We start from the raw sequence: 26,218 nt of genomic DNA on the forward strand, positions 1-26,218 counted from the left end.
GAGGCTATTTATATTGCTATTCTCTTCACCCTGGCCAATCCTACTCATGATACTTTATGCTATGGGACAAGGTGACACATAGAGGGGGACAAGCTGTTGGTGACAAAGAAGAAAACAAACAAACAAACAAAATCCAAGTGAAACCCGTAAAGGGCAGTCTATGCTACTTGGATTGGATAATGCTTCATGGAGGCCACTTGGATGTGAGGAAATACCTATATACCTAAGTAAAGTTATAAAAAAGCCCTGGCCGGTTGGCTCAGCGGTAGAGCGTCGGCCTGGCGTGCGGGGGACCCAGGTTCGATTCCCGGCCAGGGTACATTCGAGAAGCGCCCATTTGCTTCTCCACCCCCCTCCCCCTTCCTCTCTGTCTCTCTCTTCCCCTCCCGCAGCCAAGGCTCCATTGGAGCAAAGATGGCCCGGGCACTGGGGATGGCTCCTTGGCCTCTGCCCCAGGCGCTAGAGTGACGCCTCGGAGGGGCAGAGCATCGCCCCCTGGTGGGCAGAGCGTCGCCCCTGGTGGGCGTGCCGGGTGGATCCCGGTCGGGCGCATGCGGGAGTCTGTCTGACTGTCTCTCCCCTTTTCCAGCTTCAGAAAAAGAAAAAAAAAAGTTATAAAAAATATTTTAATTAAAAATTTAAGTCATGAGCTTTCTATAACTAAGTATATTATTTATAAACTCAACATACTATTTATAATTATCTAAAACTTGAATTTCTTCTGAGGAACAATAACCCAGTAAGTATATAATACTACTACTGTGTCAGTACCAAGAACAAATACTTTGGTTTTTATTTTCCCTCGTATGATACTAAATAAGAACAGACCTGCTGTATCAAGTATAACTTATTTGGTATAATTTAGGTATTTTGAGAAATCCATCAACATTCTTAGGCCACTAGAACATTAGTAATTCATTATTATGATACACATTAAAATGGTGCTTTCTTACAAACATTTTGGAAAACTGCCAAGTAGACACTAAAACTGAATACATGCACAACCCACGACCCAGTAATTCCACTCCCAGGTATATATCAATGGAAATGCATATATACACTCACCAAAAGACATGTATAAGAATGTTCTTCACAGCATTATTCATAATAGCTCAGAACTAGAAATTCTTCAAATGCTCATCAATGGTAGAATGGTTTTTGGATATAATAAAATGGATAAATAAAATACTAGTCAGCAATTGGAATGAACTACAAATACATGCAACAATATAAATCAGTCTCACTCTAGAGGTTGAAAAATGGCCTCTAAAGATATCCACAACCTCTTTCCTGGAGCCTGTAAATGCTACCGTATATGGCATAAAAAACTTTGCAGATGTGATTTCAATTAAGGATCTTGAATGGGCAGATTATTTTGGATTATCTTGTGGGCCCTAGATGTAGAGACAGAGGAAGATTTAACTTCAGAAGAGAAGATGCTGTGATGATGGAAGCAGAGGCTCTGAACACGGAGGAAGGGACCACTAGCCAAGAAAGATAGGCAGTCACTAGAAGCCGAAAAAAGGCAAGAGAACAGATTTTCCACTCATAATCTCCAGATTCAGGAACCAACTGTGCTTATATGCTGACTTTGGCCTAATGAAACTAACTTTGGAATTTTGATCTCCAGGACTGCAAGAAAATAAATCTGTGCTGTTTTAAGTCACTAAATTTGTGATAATCTGTTACAGTGGTATCAGGAAACCAGTATACTCACAAATATAATAAGCAAAAAAATAGTATATGATATATGATTACATTTACATAAAATAATATAGACGGCCCTGGCCAGGTTGCTCAGTGGATAGAGCATTGTCTCTGCACACTAAGGTTACAGGTTTGATCCCCCATTAGGGCACACAGGAGAAGCAATCAATGAGTGCACAACTAAAATGGAACTACTAAGTGGAACGAGTTGATGTCTTCCTTGTTCTCCTCTCTCCCTTCCTTTCTCTCTATTTCAAATCAATGGAAAAAATTTTTAAAAAGATAAAACTAACCTATGGTTTTATTAGTCTGAATAGCAGTTACTTCTGGGGAGGAATAAGAAGACAATGTTAAGATAGGGGCAAGAGAAAAAGAGAAAGGTTTATGGGGTGCTCATAATGCTCTGTGTCTTGGTTTGAGGGCTGGTGAAATGAGTATGCTTTATTTGTGAAAACCATTATCTGTCTATTCTTCTAAATGTATGGTATACACAGTTTTAAAATTGGTGCCTTTTCAACATAACAATCTGATAGTCTGCTGAAAGACAGATATATATTCAAGGAGGGGGAAAACACTAAACAATAACTTTATTTCTCAAGAATGCTGAAGGTTTGTTTCTCTAAAAAGATTTTTTAAAATATTAACATACATAATAGTGACTTTTAAATGCTAAAAAAACAAGCTAAAGTAAACATTGCTTAAATTAGCTTTGTTATACCTGGATCCTAGGACTATAAATTACAAAAATATAAGTAAAACCACATTTTCTAAAATAATAGTAAACAAAGAAGAAAGTCAGGCACTACATACCAAATGATCAAAGTATCTTTTGGGCCTTAGATTCTAGAAACTAATAAAAATATTAGTAACATAAATCTTCTGCCATTAATCTATAGAAATGATTAAATATAAAAACAATTTATAAAACACATCAGAATTTTATTGCTTGAAGAATACAGCATATGAAATCACAAGAATGTCCAAATGCAAAGTCACTAGGCTTTCAAACATATATAATACATTATCAGATGCAGTAAAATATTAATGAACCTGAACTCTGCATCAGAAAAAAAAAAGGTGTGGAAAAATATCTAAGTTGTTTACTTAAGAAATAGATATACTTAAAATAGCAAGTATAAGGATGTTACAGTACAAATTAGAAAAGCCAACACTTATTAACTTATTGTTTCTTAGAGTAGACTACCTTTGGTACTTAAATTAAAACAAAAAAAACAAACAAAAACCCCTTCTCTCTTGTCCAAAGAACTTATAGGTACAATATCAACTTCAACTTAAAACATTCAGCAAAATTAACCTTTTCATGGCATGGGGGAAGTGTATTTAATAAATGTATAACAAATATTTCATTTTTTCTAAAGCTGTAAAATATGATCATTAAGAAATCTAATACTTGTAAACTTATTTAGCTAATTAAAATTGGAATCCTGGCAGCCACCCTGAAACCATCCTTGGGCTTGGTGGATACAGAAGTTTAAATGATTTGGCAACAAAGGAATTTAGATTACTTTATACTATCTTAAGTGGCTTCCCCATTTTGTTTCCAAAATACAGACAAGATGCCATTTCTTCAACATACTGGATTCCTATAAATATCACTACTATATTTTATTAGAATCAAATTAAAGCTTCCTTTCTTTTAATGAGCAGGTTGAAACTACTTTTAAGTTTCATATAGGGCTGATTAGTCATGACATGCTTTTTAAAACAAAACAAATCATATTTTAAAGCTATCATTCTATGATGGAGACAATGATGCCATTTCAAAAGGAAGCATTGGGCACGGTAGGCCATCTAGTCAAGAAAATGTAAGAGTAATGCTAAAAACAAACAATAAGTAAACTATAAGTTAAATTACAAAAAATCTCTCTTTTATAGCAAGCATGCTTATTAACTTTCATTTCTTTCCCCCAACAAAGGTTTGAATATTTATTAATCTCAGTTAAACCAATGGAACCTAAGCAATTGTTTCACAAGTTCCAATAAACATGGATGGACTAAGTAATTAATACTACTGACAATTATTGGAGTGAAATAGTAAGAATTGTGACAGTCCTCAAAATTGGGCAATCTTTGAAATGTAATAGTATAGTTCAAAATGAATTATGCCATAATAAAAGTTTTTTACCTCTACATAAAACAAAATCAAAAACAAAACCCACCAAATTTATAGAACTACTATTGAACATACCCCTTCCTAGCTTTTGAATGTCTTGGTTTAAGTATACTTATCTGAGCATATATATATATATATTTATTGCTTGTATATATACTCATTTTAAAAGAAAAAAATCAGATACTATAGAACTGAACTCCTTGTTTTTTTCATCAATCTGATCTAATGTCTACTGCATTACACAGCACCTCCCAATAATTAAAATTCCCAATTTTTAGTTAAGTGAAGAGGAAATGAAAATACAGACTTAGAATTTCTGTATAAATGTCAATGTATTTTTATAAACTTGAAGTTTTCTGTAACACTGTTTGTTGATCAATAAAGGACTCACTGCTATCTAAAAATCTCATAAACACCATTAAAAATTCAAAATTGATATTATACTGAACCTTAAATTTTCAATAGTTCAAAGAGACAGTTTTTTACATGAATAGCACACAATAGATGAAAGTTAACAGCAAACATCCCTAGAATACCAGTGGCAAGTCCACCAAGATGCATACAAAATTACAGATAAGCATTTCTTTCACTGTTTTCTTGTTCAGGGAAAACATTTATAGAGGAAACAGAACCTCAGCTGGTGAATTTCAGATATCATCTTCATCTTCTTCATCCTGAGAAGAACCTGTCTGGTTCGATGCGCTGGCTGAGGCAGCAGCAAGCTGGGCTTGCTGGGCAGCTTGCTGCATCTGAAGCCACTCCTGCTGGGCCAGTTCTGCTTGTTGCTGTCTAGCCTAAACACCAAAAACATAAAACAAAATAATTTTTTTAAAAGCCCCCAACATACACACTTTGGTTAAATGTAGAATAAGCCAATTGCAGATTTAGTCATTATCAAATTTGGATATTTCCCATCCACTATATAATTGTTGTACATCTGGAGAACAGGAACTCTATGAGATTGGTTCTCTTACAGATAGTCCCCTTTTTTTTTTTTTTTTTTTAAAGATTTTATTTATTCATTTTTTTTTTTTTTTTTTAGAGAGGAGAGGGAGAGACAGAGGAGAGACAGAGAGAGAGAGAGAGAGAAGAGGGGGAGGAGCTGGAAGCATCAACTCCCATATGTGCCTTGACCAGGCAAGCCCAGGGTTTTGAACCGGCGACCTCAGCATTTCCAGGTCGATGCTTTATCCACTGTGCCACCACAGGTCAGGCCCAGATAGTCCCCTTTTATGTCACATAATTTATGACCTTTGGTTCAATTGAAGAAGCTGAAAAAGTTGACAGAGAAATCACAGTATTTTCTCTTTTGTTCCTTGGCCCGTGTTTCTCTCTTTCTTTTGTTTCACTTGATTCTTCTGTCCTCTCAACTTACAATTTTGATGTAAACATTTTTCGATCTACAAATTTTTTTGTAGCTTAAAGGCTCTCTACTACAGTATCCCTAACTTAGGGAAAAGTATGATGCATGAATGTAATAACTATCTTTTGAGTTTCTCTATCATCTATCTATCTATCTATCTATCTATCTATCTATCTATCTATCTACATACCTAATCTTTTCTGTCCCTCTTCCTTCTCTATAAATACACACATGTACATACATACTACCCTACACACACCCTTCCTATGTATACATTAATGAAGACACTTACCAAGGGCTGAATTTAAACGGGATAGTTAAAATCCATTCATTCAATATATCTATCCTCTATAAAAAAATACAGGATTTTAAAAACCAAGATGCATACATATGCAATATGTGCACTGTGGCAACAGGCAACCCCTTCTCAATTTACATGCACTCTTGCAACAGTCAAGGCTCTTTTCCAATTTAATCTCACCCATTAGCAGAAACAACACAAAGGAGGAAAAAAATAAAAAAAACAAATCTGTTCTTGAAAAGATCATATAATTTTCCATTAAATGCTATCAAAACAATGCTGTTTCTCCCTCTCTGACTTTCTCACAATTGTTCCTTAAGCCTGGCTCATACCATCCTTTATGAATGGCCAATTTCTAGTTATCATTTAAAACACAAATCAGTCAGTCTTTCTTGACCCTTCTAGGTCATATTTTGTGCTCTATTTCATATGCTACAATTCTCTATGCATTTTCATACTTTGTTCTCTAATTATCTGAGTAAATATCTTTTTTCTCCATTAGACTTAAGAATAAAAACTATTTTCATATTCATTATTGGATTCCCTATACAGAGGCCCCTAGCATTTTTTTTTTTTTTTTTTTTTTTTTTTTTTTTTTAAATTTTCTGAAGCTGGAAACGGGGAGAGACAGTCAGACAGACTCCTGCATGCGCCCAACCGGGATCCACCCGGCACGCCCACCAGGGGCCACGCTCTGCCCACCAGGGGGCGATGCTCTGCCCCTCCGGGGCGTCGCTCTGCTGCGACCAGAGCCACTCTAGCGCCTGGGGCAGCGGCCAAGGAGCCATCCCCAGCACCCGGGCCATCTTTGCTCCAATGGAGCCTCGGCTGCAGGAGGGGAAGAGAGAGACAGAGAGGAAGGAGCGGGGGTGGGGGGGGTGGGGGGGTGGAGAAGCAAATGGGCGCTTCTCCTATGTGCCCTGGCCGGGAATCGAACCCGGATCCCCCGCACACCAGGCCGACGCTCTACCGCTGAGCCAACCGGCCAGGGCCGAGGCCCCTAGTATTTTCTGAGTAAATGTCTTGTGGAAAAACAGTGGTGCTCAGCCTAACCTCTATACTCCTAAGTTTTCTTAATAATTGGTCATGAATTTATTACCCAAATATTTCTAGAAGAGAATTCTAATCAGGTCATTATTACAGTTTAAAAAAATCATTTAATTGTTACCATTTAAGTCCAAATTTCTCAGCCTGTGGCAAGGTCCTCCAAATTGCTGCCTGCCCCAATCTAGTTCTCTAATCTTTTTTTGTAATATGTACCTTGTACTAAAAAACAAACAAAAACCATAGAACATAATGTTTCCCAAATATATACCATCCATCACATCTTAATTACTTTTATTCATACTGATACTAATTTTATTTGAAATTTCCTGATTTTCACCTACTAAAATTTCACTCTTCCTTCAAGTCAAACCAAATACAAAGTTTTTTTCACGAAGTCTTTTTCTGATTCCTCCCAGTATAATTCATGATCTAATCAGGAGATATAAGTAACACTAGTTAGGAAACAGAAACAATTTAACAAAAGATTGTTAACCAAGTATAAAGTTGGTAACCAGGTAAGTGAAAAAGGCAAGAGAAAAACACTAAGGTGTCATTTAGGTGGCAACTAGGCAGAGCCAGCACCAACCCTAAAATGGGGGAAGCAAGGGAAAAGGCTGGAATTTTTAAAAATTAAGAGCTTAGAACAGCGGTTCTCAACCTGTGGTTCGCGACCCCAGTGGGGTCGCCTAAAGCCATCGGAAAATACATAATGCATATCAGGTATTTACATTCCGAATCATAACTGTAGCAAAATTACAGTTATGAAGTAGCCACCAAAATTATTTTTTTGGTTTGGGGGGTCACCAACATGTCACCGCAACATGAGGAACTGTATTGCGGGGTCACGGCATTAGAAAGGTTGAGAACCACTGGCTTAGAAGAACAACTCATAGAACTGAAATGCAGACCTCTGAAAAAAGGGGCACAGACTGACTGGAACTAGAATCTCTAAAGTTGGAGGAGGTCCCCAAAGTTTGAGACACATCCTTGAGGAAGGAGATGAATGTTCAGGCTGGTTCTGTAACTATTAGAGAAACTGCAAACTAGATTCAAGTCCTGCTACAGGATAAAACTGATGCAGCCAGGATGAAGAAGCCTTGCTAGATTGCTCAAAGGAACTTGAAAAAAACAGGAAGTTAAAGGAAAAAAGCCTAGTGCTGCCTTCCTCCTCCAGCCTGGTAATCGCCCTCCAGATACCCCAACTGGCCTTTAGAGTCTAACAGTAGTCAGCTAGAAAAGCAGAAGGGTGGTTTGCGGAGGGTTAGGCCCTGTCACAAAGTGGAGAAGAGAAAGGTGGGTTTCAGGCTGAAATGACTATCTACCAATTGGCACCCTCCCACATCACCAAAATTGAATATGATGTCTCTGTACTTGGGATCTCCTTATATCTTCTTCATGAGAGTAATCAGCCTCATATTACAGTTATTAGTGTACATATATTATACCTTCTTTATGAAAACTTTTTTTAGAAAATTACAAACTAGGTTTCTCTTTAGTAACTACTTCCCCATTTTATGAAGAAAGATGGAAAATAGTTATTCTAACACACAGAAATATTTATTTTTATGGCAGGACTACCCAGAGTTCAGAATAGACTAAGAGTGCTTCACAAAAAACATTTTAGGAGTCATAAGAACTCAGTGGTGGAGCATCGGCTGGTGTGTGGAAGTCCTGGGTCGATTCCCTGTCAGGGCACACAGGAGAAGCGCCCATCTGCTTCTCCACCCTTCCCCCTCTCCTTCCTCTCTATCTCTCTCTTCCCCTCCCGCAGCCAAGGCTCCATTGGAGCAAAGTTGGCCCGGGCGCTGAGGACGACTCCATGGCCTCCACCTCAGGTGCTAGAATGGCTCTGGCCCCAACAAAGCGAAGCCCCAGATGGGCAGAGCATTGTCCCCTGGTAGGCATGCCCAGTGGATCTTGGTTGGGCTCATGCAGGAGTCTGACTGCCTCCTCACTTCTAATTTTGGAAAAAATACAAACAAAAAAGAGTTCATAAGAACATTGAAGGGCAAAACAAATATGTAAATTTATCAACTGTAGAATACATATTCTGCCTGACTAGGCAGTGGCTCAATGGACAGAGCATCAGACTGGGACATGGAGGACCCCAGTTTGAAACCCCGAGGTTGCCGGCTTGAGCGTGGGCTCATCTGGTTTGAGCAAGGATCACCAGCTTAAACAAGGTAGCTGGCTTGAGCAAGGGGTCACTCAGTCTGCTGTAGCCCCCCATCAACGCACATTTGAGAAAGCAATCAATGAACAACAAAGGAACCACAATGAAGAATTAATGCTTCTCATCTCTCTCCCTTCCTGTCTGTCCCTATCTGTCCCTCTCTCTGTTTCTCTCTGTCACACACACGCAAAAAAGAATACATATCCTGTGGCCCAATCAATTATAAATACATATAATTTCATAGCACAAATAATTTCAAGTCTCTACACAGGTTTTATTGCAAAGATGAATGATCTTGCAGTTTATTCAATGATCTGCAAAGACACGTACCAGTTATATATATTTAAAATTTAACTGACTATGGCCCTGGCTGGGTGTGTGGCTCAGTTGGTCAGAGCATCATCCTGATATGCCAGGGTTGAGGGTTTGATCCCCAGGCAAGGGACATACAAAAAAAACCAATGACTGCATATGTAAATGGAACAGTAAATTGCTGTTTCTCTCTCTCTCTCAAAATCAATCAATAAATTAAAAAATAAAATAAAATTTAATTACCTTTTAGGTACCATGGCCCCCATAGTTTTCTCTCTAAACATAAAAACATTCCTTTCCTTATTGGTGATGGCGCAGTGGATAAGAACATTGACCTAGGACGCTGAGGTCCCAGGTTTGAAACCCTGAGGTCGCAGCTTGAGTGCAGGCTTATCTGGCTTCAGGGTCAGGTCACCAGCTTGAGCATGGGATCATCAACATGATCTCATGGTCGCTGGCTTGAGCCACCTAGGCAAGGCACATATGAGAAGCAATCAGTGAACAACTACAGTGATACAACTATGAGTTGATGCTTCTCATCTTTCACATAATAAAAAAACACAAAAACAAAAAAACCCCAAACCATTCCTACCCCTTTAAAATCATTGTTGATTGATAAATTTAATTTGTATTCATTTCTACAAATTAAAATGCTCAATGGTATTAATTTTGATCTCCTTTTTCCCTTACCTCTTACCCAATCTATCCCAAATATTTCTCTTCTAAAATAGGAGTGTGAAAGAGGTCAGTAGGCATGTACTTCCTAATTTCTTCTTTAGAAATTTTCATTTATGTTTTAAGATTCTCACTCTCACATGCTAAAATGACTCATTTATAATTAACTATAATCTTGATATTTAAGTTTCCTCCTTTCCAAGTATTTGCTTTTGGCAGTAAAAGAGCTTCAAATGAGACTGCTACTATGTATTTAAAATTAAGTCTAAAAGATGAAGTGAAATGAAACTGATGAAAAAAGTTGTATTTACTTATCAGCTCCTTTCAGATATAGGGCTTAAGTACTATGTGCTCTGTGGAAGAAGTACTAGGCAGCTGCTATAATTTAACTTTCTGCTAATTCTCCTCATTAAAGCAAAGAATCTTCACCCATAGCTCAGGGCAAGAAAAGAGGGTGATAAGAAAAAGGAAATAAAAAGCAGATGATAAGAAGAGAGAGGTGAAGACAGATTTGGCGGGCAGTCAATTATTTCTTTCATTCATCTTTTTGCTCTGGAAAGGATAAAGCATGTTCCATTTAAAAATTCCAAAATAAATTTAAAAAGACAAAATGGTGGCTAGAGCGTTAGCATGGCATTGTAGAAACAGCACAGACTTTGGAGTAAGAAGACAAAAGTTTGAACTGAGACTCTTAATACTTTCTAATTGTATGAACTTACCCGTTTTACATGTTTAATTTAATCCTTCCTAGTAAACCAAGCTCAGTAATGATAGGAATTTATCACTCTTGTATATGGTTGCATACAGAAGCCTAGAACCTAGCACTATGTCTGGTCAATAGTAAGCACTTTATTAAAAATCAGTAGCACAAATGAATGAATGATCTTATGAAAGTTTCTCTATCTCTGATCTGTTTCTTAATGTATAAATGGATATAAAAAAATTTATATTAGCCCTGGCCGGTTGGCTCAGCGGTAGAGCGTCGGCCTGGCGTGCGGGGGACCCAGGTTCGATTCCCGGCCAGGGCACATAGGAGAAGCGCCCATTTGCTTCTCCACCCCCCACCCCCCCCCCTTCCTCTCTGTCTCTCTCTTCCCCTCCCGCAGCCAAGGCTCCATTGGAGCAAAGATGGCCCGGGCGCTGGGGATGGCTCCTTGGCCTCTGCCCCAGGCGCTAAAGTGGCTCTGGTCGCAGCAGAGTGATGCCCCGGAGGGGCAGAGCATCGCCCCCTGGTGGGCAGAGCGTCACCCCTTGGCAGGCGTGCCGGGTGGATCCCGGTCGGGCGCATGCGGGAGTCTGTCTGACTGTCTCTCCCTGTTTCCAGCTTCAGAAAAAAAAAAAAAAATTTTATATTGTACATAAGAATTCTGCAGCCTGGCCTATAGTGGCAGTGGATAAAGTGTCGACCTGAAAAGCTGAGGTCACTGGTTCAAAATCCTGAGCTTGCCCAGTCAAGGTACACAGGAGAAGCAATCAATAAACAACTAAAGTGGCCTGACTGGGCAGTGGCACAGTGGATAGAGCGTCGGACTGGGATGTGGAAGACCCAGGTTCAAGACCCCGATGTTGCCAGCTTGAGCGTGGGCTCATCTGGTTTGAGCAAAGCTCACCAGCTTGGACCCAAAGTCGCTGGCTTGAGCAAGGGGTTACTCAGTCTGCTGAAGGCCCACGGTCAGGCACATACGAGAAAGCAATCAATGAACAACTAAGATGTTGCAATGGAAAACTGATGGTTGATGCTTCTCATTTCTCTGCATTCCTATTTTTCTGTCCCTATCTATCCCTCTCTCTGACTCTGTTTCTGCAAAAAACAACAACAAAACCAAAAAAAAAAAAAACTAAAGTGAAGCAACTATGAATTGGTACTATTCATCCCTCCCCCCACCCATCTCCTCTCTTTGTAAAATCAATAAATTAAAGAAGAAACCCTGAGCCCTGGCCAGTTGGCTCAGTGGCAGAGCGTCGGCCTGGCGTGCAGGAGTCCCGGGTTCGATTCCCGGCCAGGGCACACAGGAGAAGCGCCCATCTGCTTCTCCACCCCTTCTCCTCTCCTTCCTCTCTGTCTCTCTCTTCCCCCTCCCGCAGCCAAGGCTCCACTGGAGTAAAGATGGCCCGGGCGCTGAGGATGGCTCTGTGGCCTCTGCCTCAGGCGCTAGAATGTCTCTGGATGCAACAGAGCAATGGCCCAGATGGTCGGAGCATCACCCCCTGGTGGGCGTGCCGGGTGGATCCCGGTCGGGTGCATGCGGGAGTTTGTCTGACTGCCTCCCGTTTCTAACTTCAGAAGAATACACACACAAAAAAAGAAACCCTGTAAAATCAATAAATTTAAAAAGAGGCCCTGGCTGGTTGGCTCAGTGGTAGAGCGTCAACATGGTGTGTGGAAGTCCCAGGTTCGATTCCCAATCAGCGCCCACAGGAGAGGTGAACATCTACTTCACCCCCACCTTCTCTCTCTCTCTCTTTCTCTTCCCTTCCTGCACCTATGGCTCGATTGGTTTGAGCACATTGGTCCCAGGCGCTGAGGATGGCTCAGTCAAGCCTCCACCTCAGGTGCTAAAAATAGTTGGTTGTGATGGCCCCACATGGGCAGAGCACAGGCCCCAGACAAGTACTGCAGGGTGGACCCTAGTCAGGGCACATGTGGGATTCTGTCTCTGTATCTCCCCTAGTCTTACTTATAAATGAATGAATGAATGAATGAATGAATGAACGAACGAACGAACTCTGCAAAGTATGTAAAGTACCTAACAGAGCACCTTTTCCCTTTCATCAGATGTTTAATTTGGCACCCTCTAGGTGATGTGCAATAGTAAAAAAAAAAAAGAAAAGCAAATGATACACACTAATGGTTTGGGGTGTTTTTTGGGCAGAGACAGAGAGAGTCAGAGAGAGGGACAGATAGGGACAGACAGACAGGATGAAAGAGAGATGAGAAACATCAATTCTTCGTTGCAGCTCCTTAGTTGTTCACTGATTGATCTCTCATATGTGCCTTGACCAGGGGGTTACAGCAGACCGAGTGACCCCTTGCTTGAGCCAGTGACCTTGGTGAGCCTTGCTCAAAACAGATGAGCCCGTGCTCAAGGTCTTGAACGTGGGTCCTCCACATCCCAGTCCGACGCTCTATCCACTTTGCCACCGCCTGGTCAGGCACATTAATGGTTTTTTAAAATCACTGCTCCTTCCTTGTTACCTTATATTCATATGGATTATAACACTGTTTGCATGTGTTCACACCTGCTTCAAAGGTTTGTCCTCTTTAGTACTTATACATTTTAGCATATACACTCATAGGTTATCTCATAGGTTGCTGTGAGGATTAAATAAAATCATACAGTTAGATTACTTGGCAACATGACTAACACATAGTTAGAACTCAGTAACCGTTAGTAAGTTTTTATTTTCTTATTAGTTTAAATGTTATCTGCTGTCTAGTGCCTAATAATACTTAAAATTTAAATGCTTTTTATGTAAACGGAATTGGTTGTTATGACTGCAAGGAGATCAACTATAGTGCTAACCTGGATTATTACCCAAATGACACTTTCCAGTTCCAAAGGTAACTACAGTAACTGGTAGGAAAACTTATTCTTCTATTCAACCCAAAACTACCCTGCAATTTCAAATGAGAAGCTAGATCTTAGTAGGAAAAAAACAGCCTCACCTTCTCCCCTTTTTTTAAACTAGAGAGATATTAGCACTCAGGTGCTGATCCTTCAGAGACTGGGTTCTAGAACTGTACCAAGCAAGAAGTTTTCTTTCTCTGTTCCACTGGCCCTTCAAAAAATTTTAAGATTAGAGTGTTTTAAAGGTGTATTAAAGATCTAATTTAAGTACAAAGTAGACATTTATCAAAATTTCCTTATGTGCCACTCATAAATTTTGACAGAGTATTTTCTCACCAGCCCATCATTTTAAATCTTTAGAATGTTCAGGTATACTTTTCATGCTTTCAAATAGTCATTTTGTCTGAAAAAAAAAATCAAAGTAAAATAAAATCTCAGTACTTATTTGGAGTTGTTCTTAGAAAACAGATTACTGCAAATATTTACTTTTACATAAAGTAAATTATTGGCCAAACAGGTCAAATTGGCCATCTCTAAACATCAGACTCTATACTATACTCAAATAATAAGCCACAGAAAGAAAATCCTTTGGGGTGTGCTGATTTAGGAAATTATTTCAGAAACCAGTCTGATTTCTATTAGCAAACAGGGTAGGATTCAGATGAAAATAACTTAAAAAGCATTACTTACTTTTGCAAATAATTCCTGTTGCTGTCTCAATAACTCTTCCTCAGGAATGCCAAGGTTTTCCAAACGAGAATTGGCCTTTCTTCTTTTTAATGCTACAGTCTTGCATTCTTGTAAAACTTCTTTTACTTCACTGATATAAGAGCCAAAGCCCAAACTTTCTAGGGCTAGAAAAATGAAAATATGAAAACATGAACAAATGAAAGAACATAGCTTTTCCTTCTATATATAGAACTTTAAGTTTTTGTGTTTCTTTTCAGGAGGAGGTTGTTGTTTTCTAATGTTTCTGCCTATTTTTTAGTTGCATGGCAATTATCTGGATGGCTATGACAAAATATTTTATTAAATTCCTCAATATTAGATAGCAAATTAGTTAAAACTTAAGAAGGACATTTCAAGGCACAAGCCTTCCCTTTTCCCTTTCTTTCTGACTCATCTTTTAAAAACAAAGGCATTTCCTAAAAAAAAAAAAGTCTAGTATAAGAACATATGGTTTTAGTAAGAAAACATTTTTTCTATGCCACTCATAGTAAATAAAAAATTATTAAGTCAGTCACTTTCTCAAAGAACACACACACAAAAGCAAATATTAGATAGATATTTGTTAATAACATATTTTGTGCCATTTGGCTTAGTTTTTTCTAAGGCTTTGGTAACACATGCTCTAAATTTCAGTAGAACAGGATGAAAGAATAGATAAGTTCTTTTGCCCAATATTCTAACAGAAATTATCTTTAGCAAAGACTCAAACTACCAAGTGAAGAAATACTGTTGCAATTATAAGAGAAACAAACAAAAGAAAAGAAATACAGGTGGAAATAACTTGTGAAATTCAGCATTTACATTCAGCTGACTTTCCCTTGAAAATAAAACTTGCCCTGGCCACGTAGCTCAGGTGGCTAGAGCATCATCCTGATACACCAACGTTGCAGGTTTGATCCCTAGTCAGGGCACATACAAGAATTAGCCAATGAATGCATAAATAAATGGAAAAACAAATCAATGTTTCTCTCTCTCTCTGCCACTGCTCTCTTTTAAAAATCAATTAAAAATAATAAAACTTAACAGGGAGCACTATGAAATCATTTCAAGTGGTGTGGCAGAAAAACTGGGATAAAGGATGGTATACAAGGCTAGATGATGCATTAACAAAAAATTCTTTTTTTTCACATCCTGAAAGAAAATTATACAAGAAAATGCACTCTCTAAATGCCTTCTGTAATACAGAAAAATAAAGCATAAAATTTCCTTTTAACCCAGGTTCAAAACCCTGAGGTCGCCAGTTTGAAGGCGGGCTCACCAGCTTGAGCGTGGGATCATAGACATATCCATGGCCGCTGGCTTGAGCCCAAGGTCACTGAGCCCAAGGTTGCTGGCTTGAGCAAGGGGTCACTCACTCTGCTGCAGTCCCCCCTCCCATCAAGGCGCATATGAGAAAGCAGTCACTGAACTAAGGAGCTGCAATGAAGAATTGATGCTTCTCATCTCTCTTCCTGTCTGTCTGTCCCTATCTGTCCCTCTCTCTGTCTCTGTCACACAAACACAAAAAATCCTTTTGGCTCATAGTATTTAAAATTACATTGTATAGGCCCTTCCTTTAAAAAAAAGGAAGCTATTAATGTGAGTAATAGTACAAAGGGAAGGGAAATAACCAAATTTCAGTGCTGGCTGGGAAAAGAGTAGACGCTATACTAGGCAAACACTATATGTTCACTCATTTTTTAAACATTTTATTTATTCATTTTTAAAGAGAGAAGGGGGGAGGAGCAGGAAGCATCAACTCCCATATGTGTCTTGATCAGGCAAGCCCAGGGTTTTGAACCGGTGACCTCAGCGTTCCAGGTTGATACTTCATGCACTGTCCCACCACAGGACAGGCTATGTTCACTCATAATAAAACTTTTTTCAAAAAAAAATTATATTGTATAGACCAGGGGTCTCAAACTCAACTCAGCATGTGGGCCGCAGAGCATGTGGGCCGCAGAGCAAGATTACAGCCGTTCAGCGGGCCGCACTAGGTCTACGAAAGGCAACTGTTACGCAACACTTTTCTCACTGCAGTTGAAAACAAAAAAAAAATCAGTACAACAAGCACAATTGTACATGCAGTTTACTCAGTGTCACAAAACGACCAGAAACTGTAGTTCGCATCACAACTGCTGTTAACTAAGTTAATATCTAGCTAGGATGCTAGAGAAATGAAAAATACAAGTAGGCCCCTAGGCTTACTTAATTTTATCCAAAATATTTTGAACTTCGTGGATTAGTCTGCGGGCCGCACAAAATTGTTCGGCGGGCCACATGCGGCCCGCGGGCCGCGAGTTTGAGACCCCTGGTATAGACCCTGGCCAGGTGGCTCAGTGGAAAAAGCGTTTCCCTGGTGTGCTGAGGTCACTGGTTCGGTCCCCAGTCAGGGTACGTTCAAGAAGCAATCAATGAATGCACAGCTAAATGGAACTATGGAACTAAGCAGAATGGCAAGTTGCTGATGCTTCTCTTTATCTCTCTCAAGTCAATGAAAAAAATAATAATTATTATTATATTGTATAGTTCTACATGTTGACTAAGGCCCTAAAGGCATATTTTGTATTCTGAGCCAAGGATGAAATAGAAGTAGTGAAAATCACAGTAAATTAACAATTAATTTAATTAGTTTTTACAGTCTTTGATATTATGAACCAGAATGCCCTCAGTAAAGATGCCCTAAATTTTAACTTCGGAGCTTTGCTCTTCAGGGAGAATACCAAATATACCTTTACAAATCTACATTCTCAGACAAACTGGTTTTTAAGACATTTTAAATGATTTCAACTTTAATTATTTCAAATATTGACTAGTTTCATTAATTCTCTTTAGAAATAATCTGACGCCAAAAAGTAGAGTACTATTACCTGAATTTTAATTAAATTAACATACTAACCCACCTTGCCATCCAAAAAACTTCAGCAATGCATTATTCTGAGTTCTGTATATCAAATCAACCACTGTATAATTCCTGACCTCAAGGAGCTTGGGGTATAGTTGAAAATTAAGTGAAGATTAGACAGTCTACATTTTTTACTTGAATTAATAGACTATTTTTTAAGTGTCAATGCTAAATGCCAACATTTTTATCTTTTCTCTTTTTTAAAGGCACTAGTAGTATATTTTCAATAATATTAATACCAAAAGAAATCAAGGGAATGGTTTATGATTTCCTGCCATTCTAAAGAAGGTTATACTTCCTTAGTCCTGTACCCAAGTCCTCCAGGATCTAGCCCCACGAACCTTTCCAGCTTTATTTCTGCTATTACTAAATCCCTGCATACTTCTACTAAACCTGGCTGCTCAGTGTTTTGCAGCAGGCACCAGTTTCCCACATTAATGATGATGGTAATGCATTCAAGGCCCAGATCAAACTTCACCTTCAAATTAAGCTTGCCTGATCCTCCTAGACAAGAATTAATCTCCCCCTTTTGAAATCAGATAGACATAGAATTAGAAATTTGGTTGTCATTTCATTTGTATTGTATAACTTTGGATACGTTGCTTAACATCTCTAAGCTTCAGTTTTCCATCTCTAAAATGTGAACAGTATTTATTCCATAACATACTGCTCAGAAAAATTAGGGGATATTTCAAAATGAATATGAAGTGATAAAATATCCCCTAATTTTTGTGAGCGGTGTATTTTCCTATAACCAGAAGCAATACAGCAATTAAGCATGCAGGCCCTATGCTGCCAGGGACTAAACCCCCAGCTCTACCTCATATTAGCTGTGCGACCCTACAAAAGTTCCTTTAACTCTGCCTCTAAAAAGAATAACAGTACTTATAATTGTGAAGAATGAATAAATTAATATAAATAAGAGCTTAGAACAGAGGCTGCCCATGGGAGGAGCAAAATAAATTATTTACTATTACATTTGTATTAGTTCGAGTGTTGTAGGAATCAACAATTAGTTAAAAGACATTTAACACAGTGTCTATCTAGTACATAAAGAGTTGGTCATCTGACTTAGACTATGTGTTATTCATCTTTATTTTTTCTCTTACGTTTAAAAGAGTACCCTAATAAGGATACAGGACCTAAATAAATATACAGTCATGTATCATCACACCTAAATTCAAGTTGAACAAGTATATTTATAAAATATTAAATTTATAAAATTTAGAAATCAACACAATCGACAATACCTCTTTGAAATATCTTGAATTACTAAACTAGACATTTAAAAAATTCATTCCAAACTATCTTTAACCATGGAAGGTTTGGGTTAAAAATTAACAAAAACTCACCTTTAAAAACATCTAAGGTTGACAACACCACTTTCAAAAAAATTTTGCAAGTAAATCAAAGGTTAATATTTAATATTATTCAATGAGCTGCTATATACAAATACTGTACTTTTAATAAAATGGTTTAACAGGGAAAAAAAAGAGAAAAAAACGGTTTAACAGGGGCAGCCATAAGTTTAAATTCAAAAATTGAATTGACATTAATCCAAATTTTAAATATATTTTGGCTAACATATTAATAACTGTATATAGTGTGTTCTAAACAGGGAGATATTTTACATTTCTTATCATGTAATAATAGCATTCCCATTTTACACAAAGGAGAATCTTAAAATATAAGAGAAATGGCTCTTAAGAAGAGTCATTTACGGTCATGCAGGTTGGTCAATGTACAACCTAAGGAAGGCTGTTCATATTATAAACATAGATCTGTATGTTTATTACGCCAATATTATAATTTTTATGTTAAAATCGGTGCTTTTTTGGGCAGATGATAGTAAAGGTTTTTAAGGAATCAGTGCCTTTTTCTAATATGTACAACAGGACTTTATGAACTGTTAATGGCCCTGACTCTAAGGATCTCAGAGTAAAAGCCAAAAAAGAAAAGTAATTTTTAAAAAATTTATGGGTAAAATACACACATCACTTGTTCCTCAAAGGTCTGGTTGCTGCCCTCTGCCATTATCTTAAAACTATACCCAGAAAAGTGCAGGGTATATTAGAAGAAAAAAAATTACTTATCGCACTTTTCAATTTGAAAGACAGAGGTTAACAAGATACCCACTTACAAAAATGATATAATCCTGAAAAGTTCCATATAACAAGTTTGTTTGAATTACTTTATACTTCAAAACATTAATGCATGTTTTTCATAAAAATATGTATATATAATAACATCCTCTAATTTCTCTATTTTCTTTTGTTTGTATGTTGAAGGAAGAGAGATGTGTGATATAGTTCCCTGAAAAATACATTAAGAGGATGTTAGCCAAAGTGACTTTTTGGTTTAATAGCCTGGCAGGGTTTCTGAAGACCCTTAAGAACCATGTCCTCTGTGGTATCACTACTGGAAATCTGGGACAATGAGAGAGATGACGAGCAGGAATCAAATATCATTCATCTTCACATCCTTAGCAGTATTGAGCACACTGCCAAATACACAGTAGTACTCAAAAATAATTGTTGGGTAGCAGAAGAAAAGCAAAAGGTATATCAATTTTGAGAAAAATAATAAAATCCTAACTTAAAAAAGTACTGATTATGGGCCCTGGCTGGTTGGCTCAGAGGTAGAGCGTCGGACTGGCGTGCGGGGGACCCGGGTTCGATTCCCGGCCAGGGCACATAGGAGAAGCGCCCATTTGCTTCTCCACCCCTCCCCTCTTTCCTCTCTGTCTCTCTCTTCCCCTCCCGCAGCCAAGGCTCCATTGGAGCAAAGATGGCCCGGGCGCTGGGGATGGCTCCTTGGCCTCTGCCCCAGGCACTAGAGTGGCTCTGGTCGTGGAGGGGCAGAGCATCGCCCCCTGGTGGGCAGAGCATCGCCCCTAGTGGGCGTGCCGGGTGGATCCCGGTGGGGCGCATGCGGGAGTCTGTCTGACTGTCTCTCCCCATTTCTAGCTTCAGAAAAATACCAAAAAAATAAATAAATAAATAAATAAATAAATAAAATAAAATAAAAAGTACTGATTATGTGATAAATTGTGCAATGCAAATTACATATGTCTCTGGAAAAAAGTATCAATATGGATGATTATTAAGGCAAAAATACCATTCTTATTATTATTACAACTTCTCTACATTCACTCAGATCCTTTGATTTCATAACTATTTCACATCTACTTTCCAAAATAGACTGGTTTAGGCTTTAGAGCAAAAATACTCAAAGTGTTGTCTGTAGACTTATGCCAGAATTGCTGTAACGGTCCGTGAAAGTATGGAAAACCAAAGTAAGCATTTTAGAAACTTTATTACAAAACTATAACTATAAGGTGATGGATGTGTTAACTAACCTTAGTGTGGTAATTGTTTCATAATATACCCATATATCCATCATTACACTGTACAACTTAAACTTATATAATGTTATATGTCAATTATTTCTCAATAAAGGGGAAAAAAAGAACCTTTATAGAAATTTGACAGTAATTTAATGTCTACTGAATCTAACAACAAAAAAATAAACTTTTATTTATATCTTTTATTTGTTTACTTATTTATTTTTAAGCTTAGGATTTTTTTTTTTGCATTTTTCTGAAGTAAGAAGCAGGGATGCAGAGAGACAGACTTCCACATGCGCCCGACCGGGACCCACCCAGCAAGCCCAGCAGGGGGCGATGCTCTGCCCATCTGGGGCATTGCTCTGATGCAACTGGAGCCATCCTCAGCGCCTGAGGCCGAGGCCATGGAGCCATCCTCAGCGCCCGGGGCCAACCTTGCTCCAATGGAGCCCTGGCTGCAGGAGGGGAAGAGACAGAGAGAAAGAAGAGGGGGAAGGGTTGAGAAGCAGATGGGTGCCTCTCCTATGTGCCCTGGCTGGGAATCAAACCCGGGACTTCCACATGCTAGGCCAATGCTCTACCACTGAGCCAACCGGCCAGGGCTTCTTTTTTTCTTATTGTTCTAGTGATCTATTTTTATTGTATTTTACAAAAGTACCAGTATCAGAGGGAATAAAATTTTTTAAAAGGCACACATCATAGATAGCATGGAGCAACTCAATTGCTGAAGAAGCAAATCCTCAAAGACTTTTTCAAACTTTCACTATTTTCAGTTACTAGTCTCATAAGTGTAAAAACATGTAGCAAGAGATTAAAAATGCAGAAAGAAAATAATACCACTTAAAATATTCTTATATTTTGGTATTACAAAAGGCAACATGATATAAGGTAAAACATAACAGACTGTCAGTTTAATATTTTAATCAGAAACACTATATGAACTGTTTAAATTAGTATTTCATGTAAGGTTCTCAAACCTGACTGATTCTCAATAACTGCAAGTTATACATAAAATTATTAAGGATTATTTATACATAAACGGGGAAACATTTAACAGATTGCCTAAGGTGAAAGACTTTCCAGTGTAGAACTTGCAGCTCTTGGCTCTCAATGGCAATTCTTTCCATAATGTAACAGAATATGTTAGAATATGTGTTCACTGAAACCAGCAACAGAATATAAAAGGAACACCTCAGAACTCCATTTGTATATCTGTAATCTTCAATACCAAGTCTGCTTTCTTAAACTCAAAATAAGCAAGACATTTAGAAAAACATTTTTCATATTGATAGAATAATACGTTAATTACCTAGAAAAAATTAAGTCTCTGTTGTATTAGAAGCAACCAACTCCAAATGCATGCATTTTATACCAACTCCAATGCAGGCATTTTATAACTTTTATTTTTTATGAAATAAATAAAATAATAGACTATGGAAACACACAAAAAATTTAAATTTAACATTATAGTTAGACGGTTTTAAGTTATAGTATTTCACAGATTCACAGACAATAGAATTACTTCAACTTTAACTTAAAATTTACAAAACTGACTCAAATGATTAATTGGCTCTGACAAGGTAAAGCAAGTGGCAAGTGAAATGTCCTGAAGCAAAGTCTAGTTCATTAAACTTATTACTTAAAACTCCAAACTTCAACAATCATGCTACTTTAAAATGTACATTGTTATTCCACTTGGATATATCCTACAATCTTAAATAATCAACAATGACAAAACGTAAAACATGTATCTGCCATGATTTACCTAGCTTTCCAGAGTTAGTCTGTAAAAAAACACACTTTAAACACCTAAAACAGGCCCTGGCTGGCTGGCACAGTGGATTGAGCATTGGCCTGGCGTATGGACCTCCCAGGTTGATTCCTGGTCAGGGCACACAAGAGAAGTGACCATCTGCTTCTCACCCCCTCCCATTCCCCTTTCTTTCCTCTTCCCCTCCTGTACCCAGCCACTTGATTGGTTGCAGTGTGACCCCAGGCACTGAGGATAGCTGTTGGTCTGAGCCCCCATCAGCTTCAGGTGCTAAAAATAGCTCAACTGATTCCAGCATCAGCCTCATACAGGGGTTGCTGGATAGAACCCAGTTGGGGTGCATGAAGGAGTCTATCTCACTATCTCTCCGCCTCTCACTTAAAAAAAAAAAAGAGTAACACCCAAAATAGACACACATTAAACAATGCTTTAAAAAATTTTTAACCACTCAAGACAAAAAAAAATCTTTGAAATGATTAAGCAATATAAGACTAATATTAGATTATAAATGTATAAAATCTATTCCCCAAATTGGGGAGAATTTCGGGCAAAAATGGTAGGTCCCTGTCCACTAAACAATATCAATGTTACAAGAAAAAAAAAGGTAAATTTATAAAGCTATAATAGGTCAATACATGATTTCTTTAAATTAATAAGTCATACTCAGTACACAAAGGAAAGTGCTTTCACTGGAACTTTCTGACAAAGGTAAACTGAATTTTTTATACTCCAAAGTTGAGACATTTAACATACTGCTTGCTACAACTGCACTTTTATTCTACCATGTCAATCAGAAATCTAAATATATCCTAGAAAAGAATAAACTCTACCCAAGAAGACATTGTAATGTGTTATTAGAATTTTAGAATGATCCCCACTTCTCTGGTGTAAAGAAATGTTTATGTTTAGGCAGATCTTTTAGAATTTTTTTGTAATTTTCATTAGAAAGGCAATGTTGGTAAAAAGATCCTTTTTCTTTTCTGAATTGTAAAAGGAAATTATAACTATCTGGTTTGGATTATCTTGTGAAGGACTTATGACAACAGTCACACATACAATGTAAAAATAAAAACACAAGAGGAAAAATAAACAACTTGGCTTTCATTTTACTTGCCAGGGTATTCAGCACACCAAACAAGTAGAACAAAAAAACCAGCAGCTTAAAAGTCAACTATGCTTTTTCCTAGGGATTTATTTCCTCCTTACGTACTGAAATGGAAATGCAGAATATATTTTAAATCTACCTTCCACACATCATTAAGGACAAAAGTGAATCATTTAATCCTTCTGTCAATATTGACAGTAAAATATTGGATATGGAGAAGAGAATATAAGCAGATGTGTTCTCTACTTCAGAATAACAGGGAAGTTATTTAAACCCTTTAAAAAGTTAAATTATAAAAATAAAATGGCAGACAGCCACCTGTCTACCAAGATGATTAAAATTAATTATGACTTCTGACTTCAAAATCAATCAAGAAATTGATATTTTAATTGCATTATTATAACAGACAAGTTTTCACCTCAAACTGAATGCAACTTTTTCATAAGAGTATTATATGTAAGTGCTTCCCAAAACATTATGACTAGTATGTCTACCCATCTCTGAAACAAATCATCAGAATATGGTCTCCCAAATTCCTATTACTGGACTAAACCCTTTCCAATTTAAGTGAGAAGAAATTGTTGAAACTTTTAGAAGTGATGTTCAATAAAAACTTAAGTGTACACATCTAAATAGCAACAACAGGAAAGAACAGGGAAATAAATGTTCCATGAAAAAACATCTTACAATCTATTAATACAAGCTTTACAATTCTATCTTCATAGGACAAAGGAAGCCACACAGAAGGAAAAGAAAAGGAAAGTAAGAGAAAGAGAAAAGAGAAGAAAAAAGAATATTCACACTTTTTCTACAGAATAGAACTGAAGTGCTTTGGTAACTTGATGAACAGTAGGACCATTAAACCATTTTCAAAGCAGGAAATACATTCTCTTTATTCAATACCATAAACTTTACAATGCTGAGCAGTCATGTTAAGAATTTTTTCACTCGTGTTCAGGAAATTCAACTTTTCTTCTACGTTGGTGAAAAGATCGTTGGGGAAGGGGTGCTGTCTCCACGCATGTTTGAAGTTCCTGTCTGAATTTTAATTTTCCAAGAGGGCACTTCTGGGTGCCTTTCTCAGTTGTCATGCTCTACGTTTCACTTTAGGCAGGCAATTTCTCAGTTGTCACGTCTAGGTTCCACTTTAAGCAGGCAGAATTCTTGTTTGCTTCAGGGTACTTGGCTGTGTGTAAATTGAGCCTACAACTAATACTTTATCTTTGGGGATGTTAGCTGACCTAAATGCTTGCACAAGCCTCATCTGCACTCACTGGATGAAAAGTAGCACGAGAACACTACAAACGGATTTTCTTAAGGCACCCGCTGCCTCCATGCCCGCGTGGCTTTTCATTTCCGAGTACTGATCAGGGGAGAGGAATGAAAGCTTTGACATGAACGGGTCACGCGATTAGCAAGCCGTCCCCGGATCCTCACTTAAACAAAATCCCATACAGAACACTTACCTTGTATGACATGCTCTGGCGAGATGGTCTTCTTTTCCGATTTGTTGCAAATCTCATTGGCTTCAGAAGATATAAGGTGAATGAATTCGGTGCAGCAGTTCACCACCAGCTCCCGGGCATCGTTGGCCACCCGGACATTGGGGAGAGTCTCTTTGATCATCTTATTGATAGCAGCTCTGGGTATAGTCAGATCATCATCGTTGCCAGAAGAGGAAGCCATCCTATCTTCCTCTCGCGCGCGCCCCGACTTTTAAAGCCTCCCCCAGTTCTGGTCCACAACTCCACAAAAATTTTTCAAAAGGCCGCCGTCGGAGTGATCCCGGGGGCCCTACGAGAAAAGGGTGCAGAAAATGAAGGAGGGGGAGGCTGGTACTAGAGGGCGGGGAACACCGTGTGTGAGCTATAGGGCAAGTCGGGGGCTGAATTCTGGGGACAGCACTGTCCAGGTCGGGGAGGGAAAGCGAGGTGGTCAGGAATTTGAGCACGGGGGAACCACCTTCGTGTATCCTCAGAGAGGAGGGCGCTGTCGCCTAACTGGTCCCCAACGACGCTGGAACACAGGCAAGGTCTGGGGACAAGGGCCTCGCCGCGGCACCGGGCGGACACACAGCGGGCTTGGCTCTACACGGCCGGAGTCCCCGCTGCCGCCACGGCAAGCCGTTGCCGCCGCCTCGGCTAAACCATCCTTCAGACACCCACGCAGCCGCCTCACAACATGTCGGCCGCGGCCGCTGCTGGAACCCGGGCGGGCGCCTGAGAACGAATACGGCCAGAGTCAGGCACAAGGGAAACGGCACCGGAGGCCGCCGTGGCCGTTGAGCCCGAGAGCTGATCGTGGAAGCCGAAACCGCGGCAACGGAGGTCCCTCAAGAGGCCAGAGACGGTTTCCTGGGAGCCTCTCCCGACACCCTTTGCGCTACCGGAAGCCTCACCCTCCCTTCCCCCCTCCTTTCCCGACCGAGTTCCGGGTGTGACTGCCACCCTTCCCCCACCGCCGTCGGCGGAAACCGCCCGGCCCAGCGGCCCGCTGAGACCTGTGGCCGTGGTCCCGGCACGCGCCCCGGGATCACGTTCCTACGGGGCCGTAGCCGGGTGAGCGCGTGCGCGTGGCTGACGGCACCGGAGGACCCGAGCACGCGCTTGCACTGTGGCTGCGGCGCCAGACTGCGCATGGGGTGGGTGGATCGACCCTACCGGAGGCTTCGAAACACTCTTTCAGCCATGTTCCCGGATAAAGGAAAGCTGGATTGCGTTAAAAGAACTTCCTTTGCTGTTCTTCAAAGAGCCCAAATTCCTGGACTCTGGAATGGGCAATGGGGAAAGCAGAAGCCCGTGTGCCTGCTTGTGTCTGCAGGTCCGGAAGAAAAGCTGATGGTACCTAATACGAAGAGGTTATTGGGATCAAAGGTCTCTATGGTCCTCCACACAGTTTAGTTTTATGGGACACAAAACATGCGGAGAGGTGACTTGCCCTTCCAGATCACTTCCAATGGCTAAACGGGAAACTAGAAATACGAGACAATGTAGTGGAAATGATGGGTAGCGCACAATCAGCCGCACAAAGAGGTTCCAACTGAACCAATCATTATTCATGGTGTATGGATTCTGGAGAGGGGAAAACAGTATGTGGAAGTAT

At 39.2% G+C, this 26,218-nt stretch overlaps 1 protein-coding gene across 1 annotated transcript; it reads right to left on the reverse strand.

The window, feature by feature from the left end:
- Positions 1–883: 883 nt before the first annotated feature.
- On the reverse strand, positions 884–24,805 carry DR1 (down-regulator of transcription 1). Its single transcript, XM_066376757.1, has 3 exons — positions 24,583–24,805; positions 13,972–14,135; positions 884–4,635 (listed from the first exon to the last, which is right to left on the reverse strand). Exons 1-3 carry the CDS (start codon positions 24,800–24,802, stop codon positions 4,489–4,491), a joined length of 531 nt encoding a protein of 176 aa, XP_066232854.1. The 5' UTR covers positions 24,803–24,805; the 3' UTR covers positions 884–4,488.
- Positions 24,806–26,218: the final 1,413 nt, after the last annotated feature.

Source organism: Saccopteryx leptura, chromosome 3, assembly GCF_036850995.1.
Source record: "Saccopteryx leptura isolate mSacLep1 chromosome 3, mSacLep1_pri_phased_curated, whole genome shotgun sequence".
NCBI classification, from domain to species: domain Eukaryota; kingdom Metazoa; phylum Chordata; class Mammalia; order Chiroptera; family Emballonuridae; genus Saccopteryx; species Saccopteryx leptura.

What these genes read in the sequence shown, in the direction of transcription:
- DR1 (XM_066376757.1), bottom strand. Translation starts at nt 24,802, where the DNA reads ATGGCTTCCTCTTCTGGCAACGATGATGATCTGACTATACCCAGAGCT. An exon ending in GCCAGAGCATGTCATACAAG is followed by an intron (nt 14,136 to 24,582) that starts GTAAGTGTTCTG and finishes TCATTTTTCTAG; the next exon opens with CCCTAGAAAGTTTGGGCTTT. An exon ending in AACAGGAATTATTTGCAAAA is followed by an intron (nt 4,636 to 13,971) that starts GTAAGTAATGCT and finishes TTTGGTGTTTAG; the next exon opens with GCTAGACAGCAACAAGCAGA.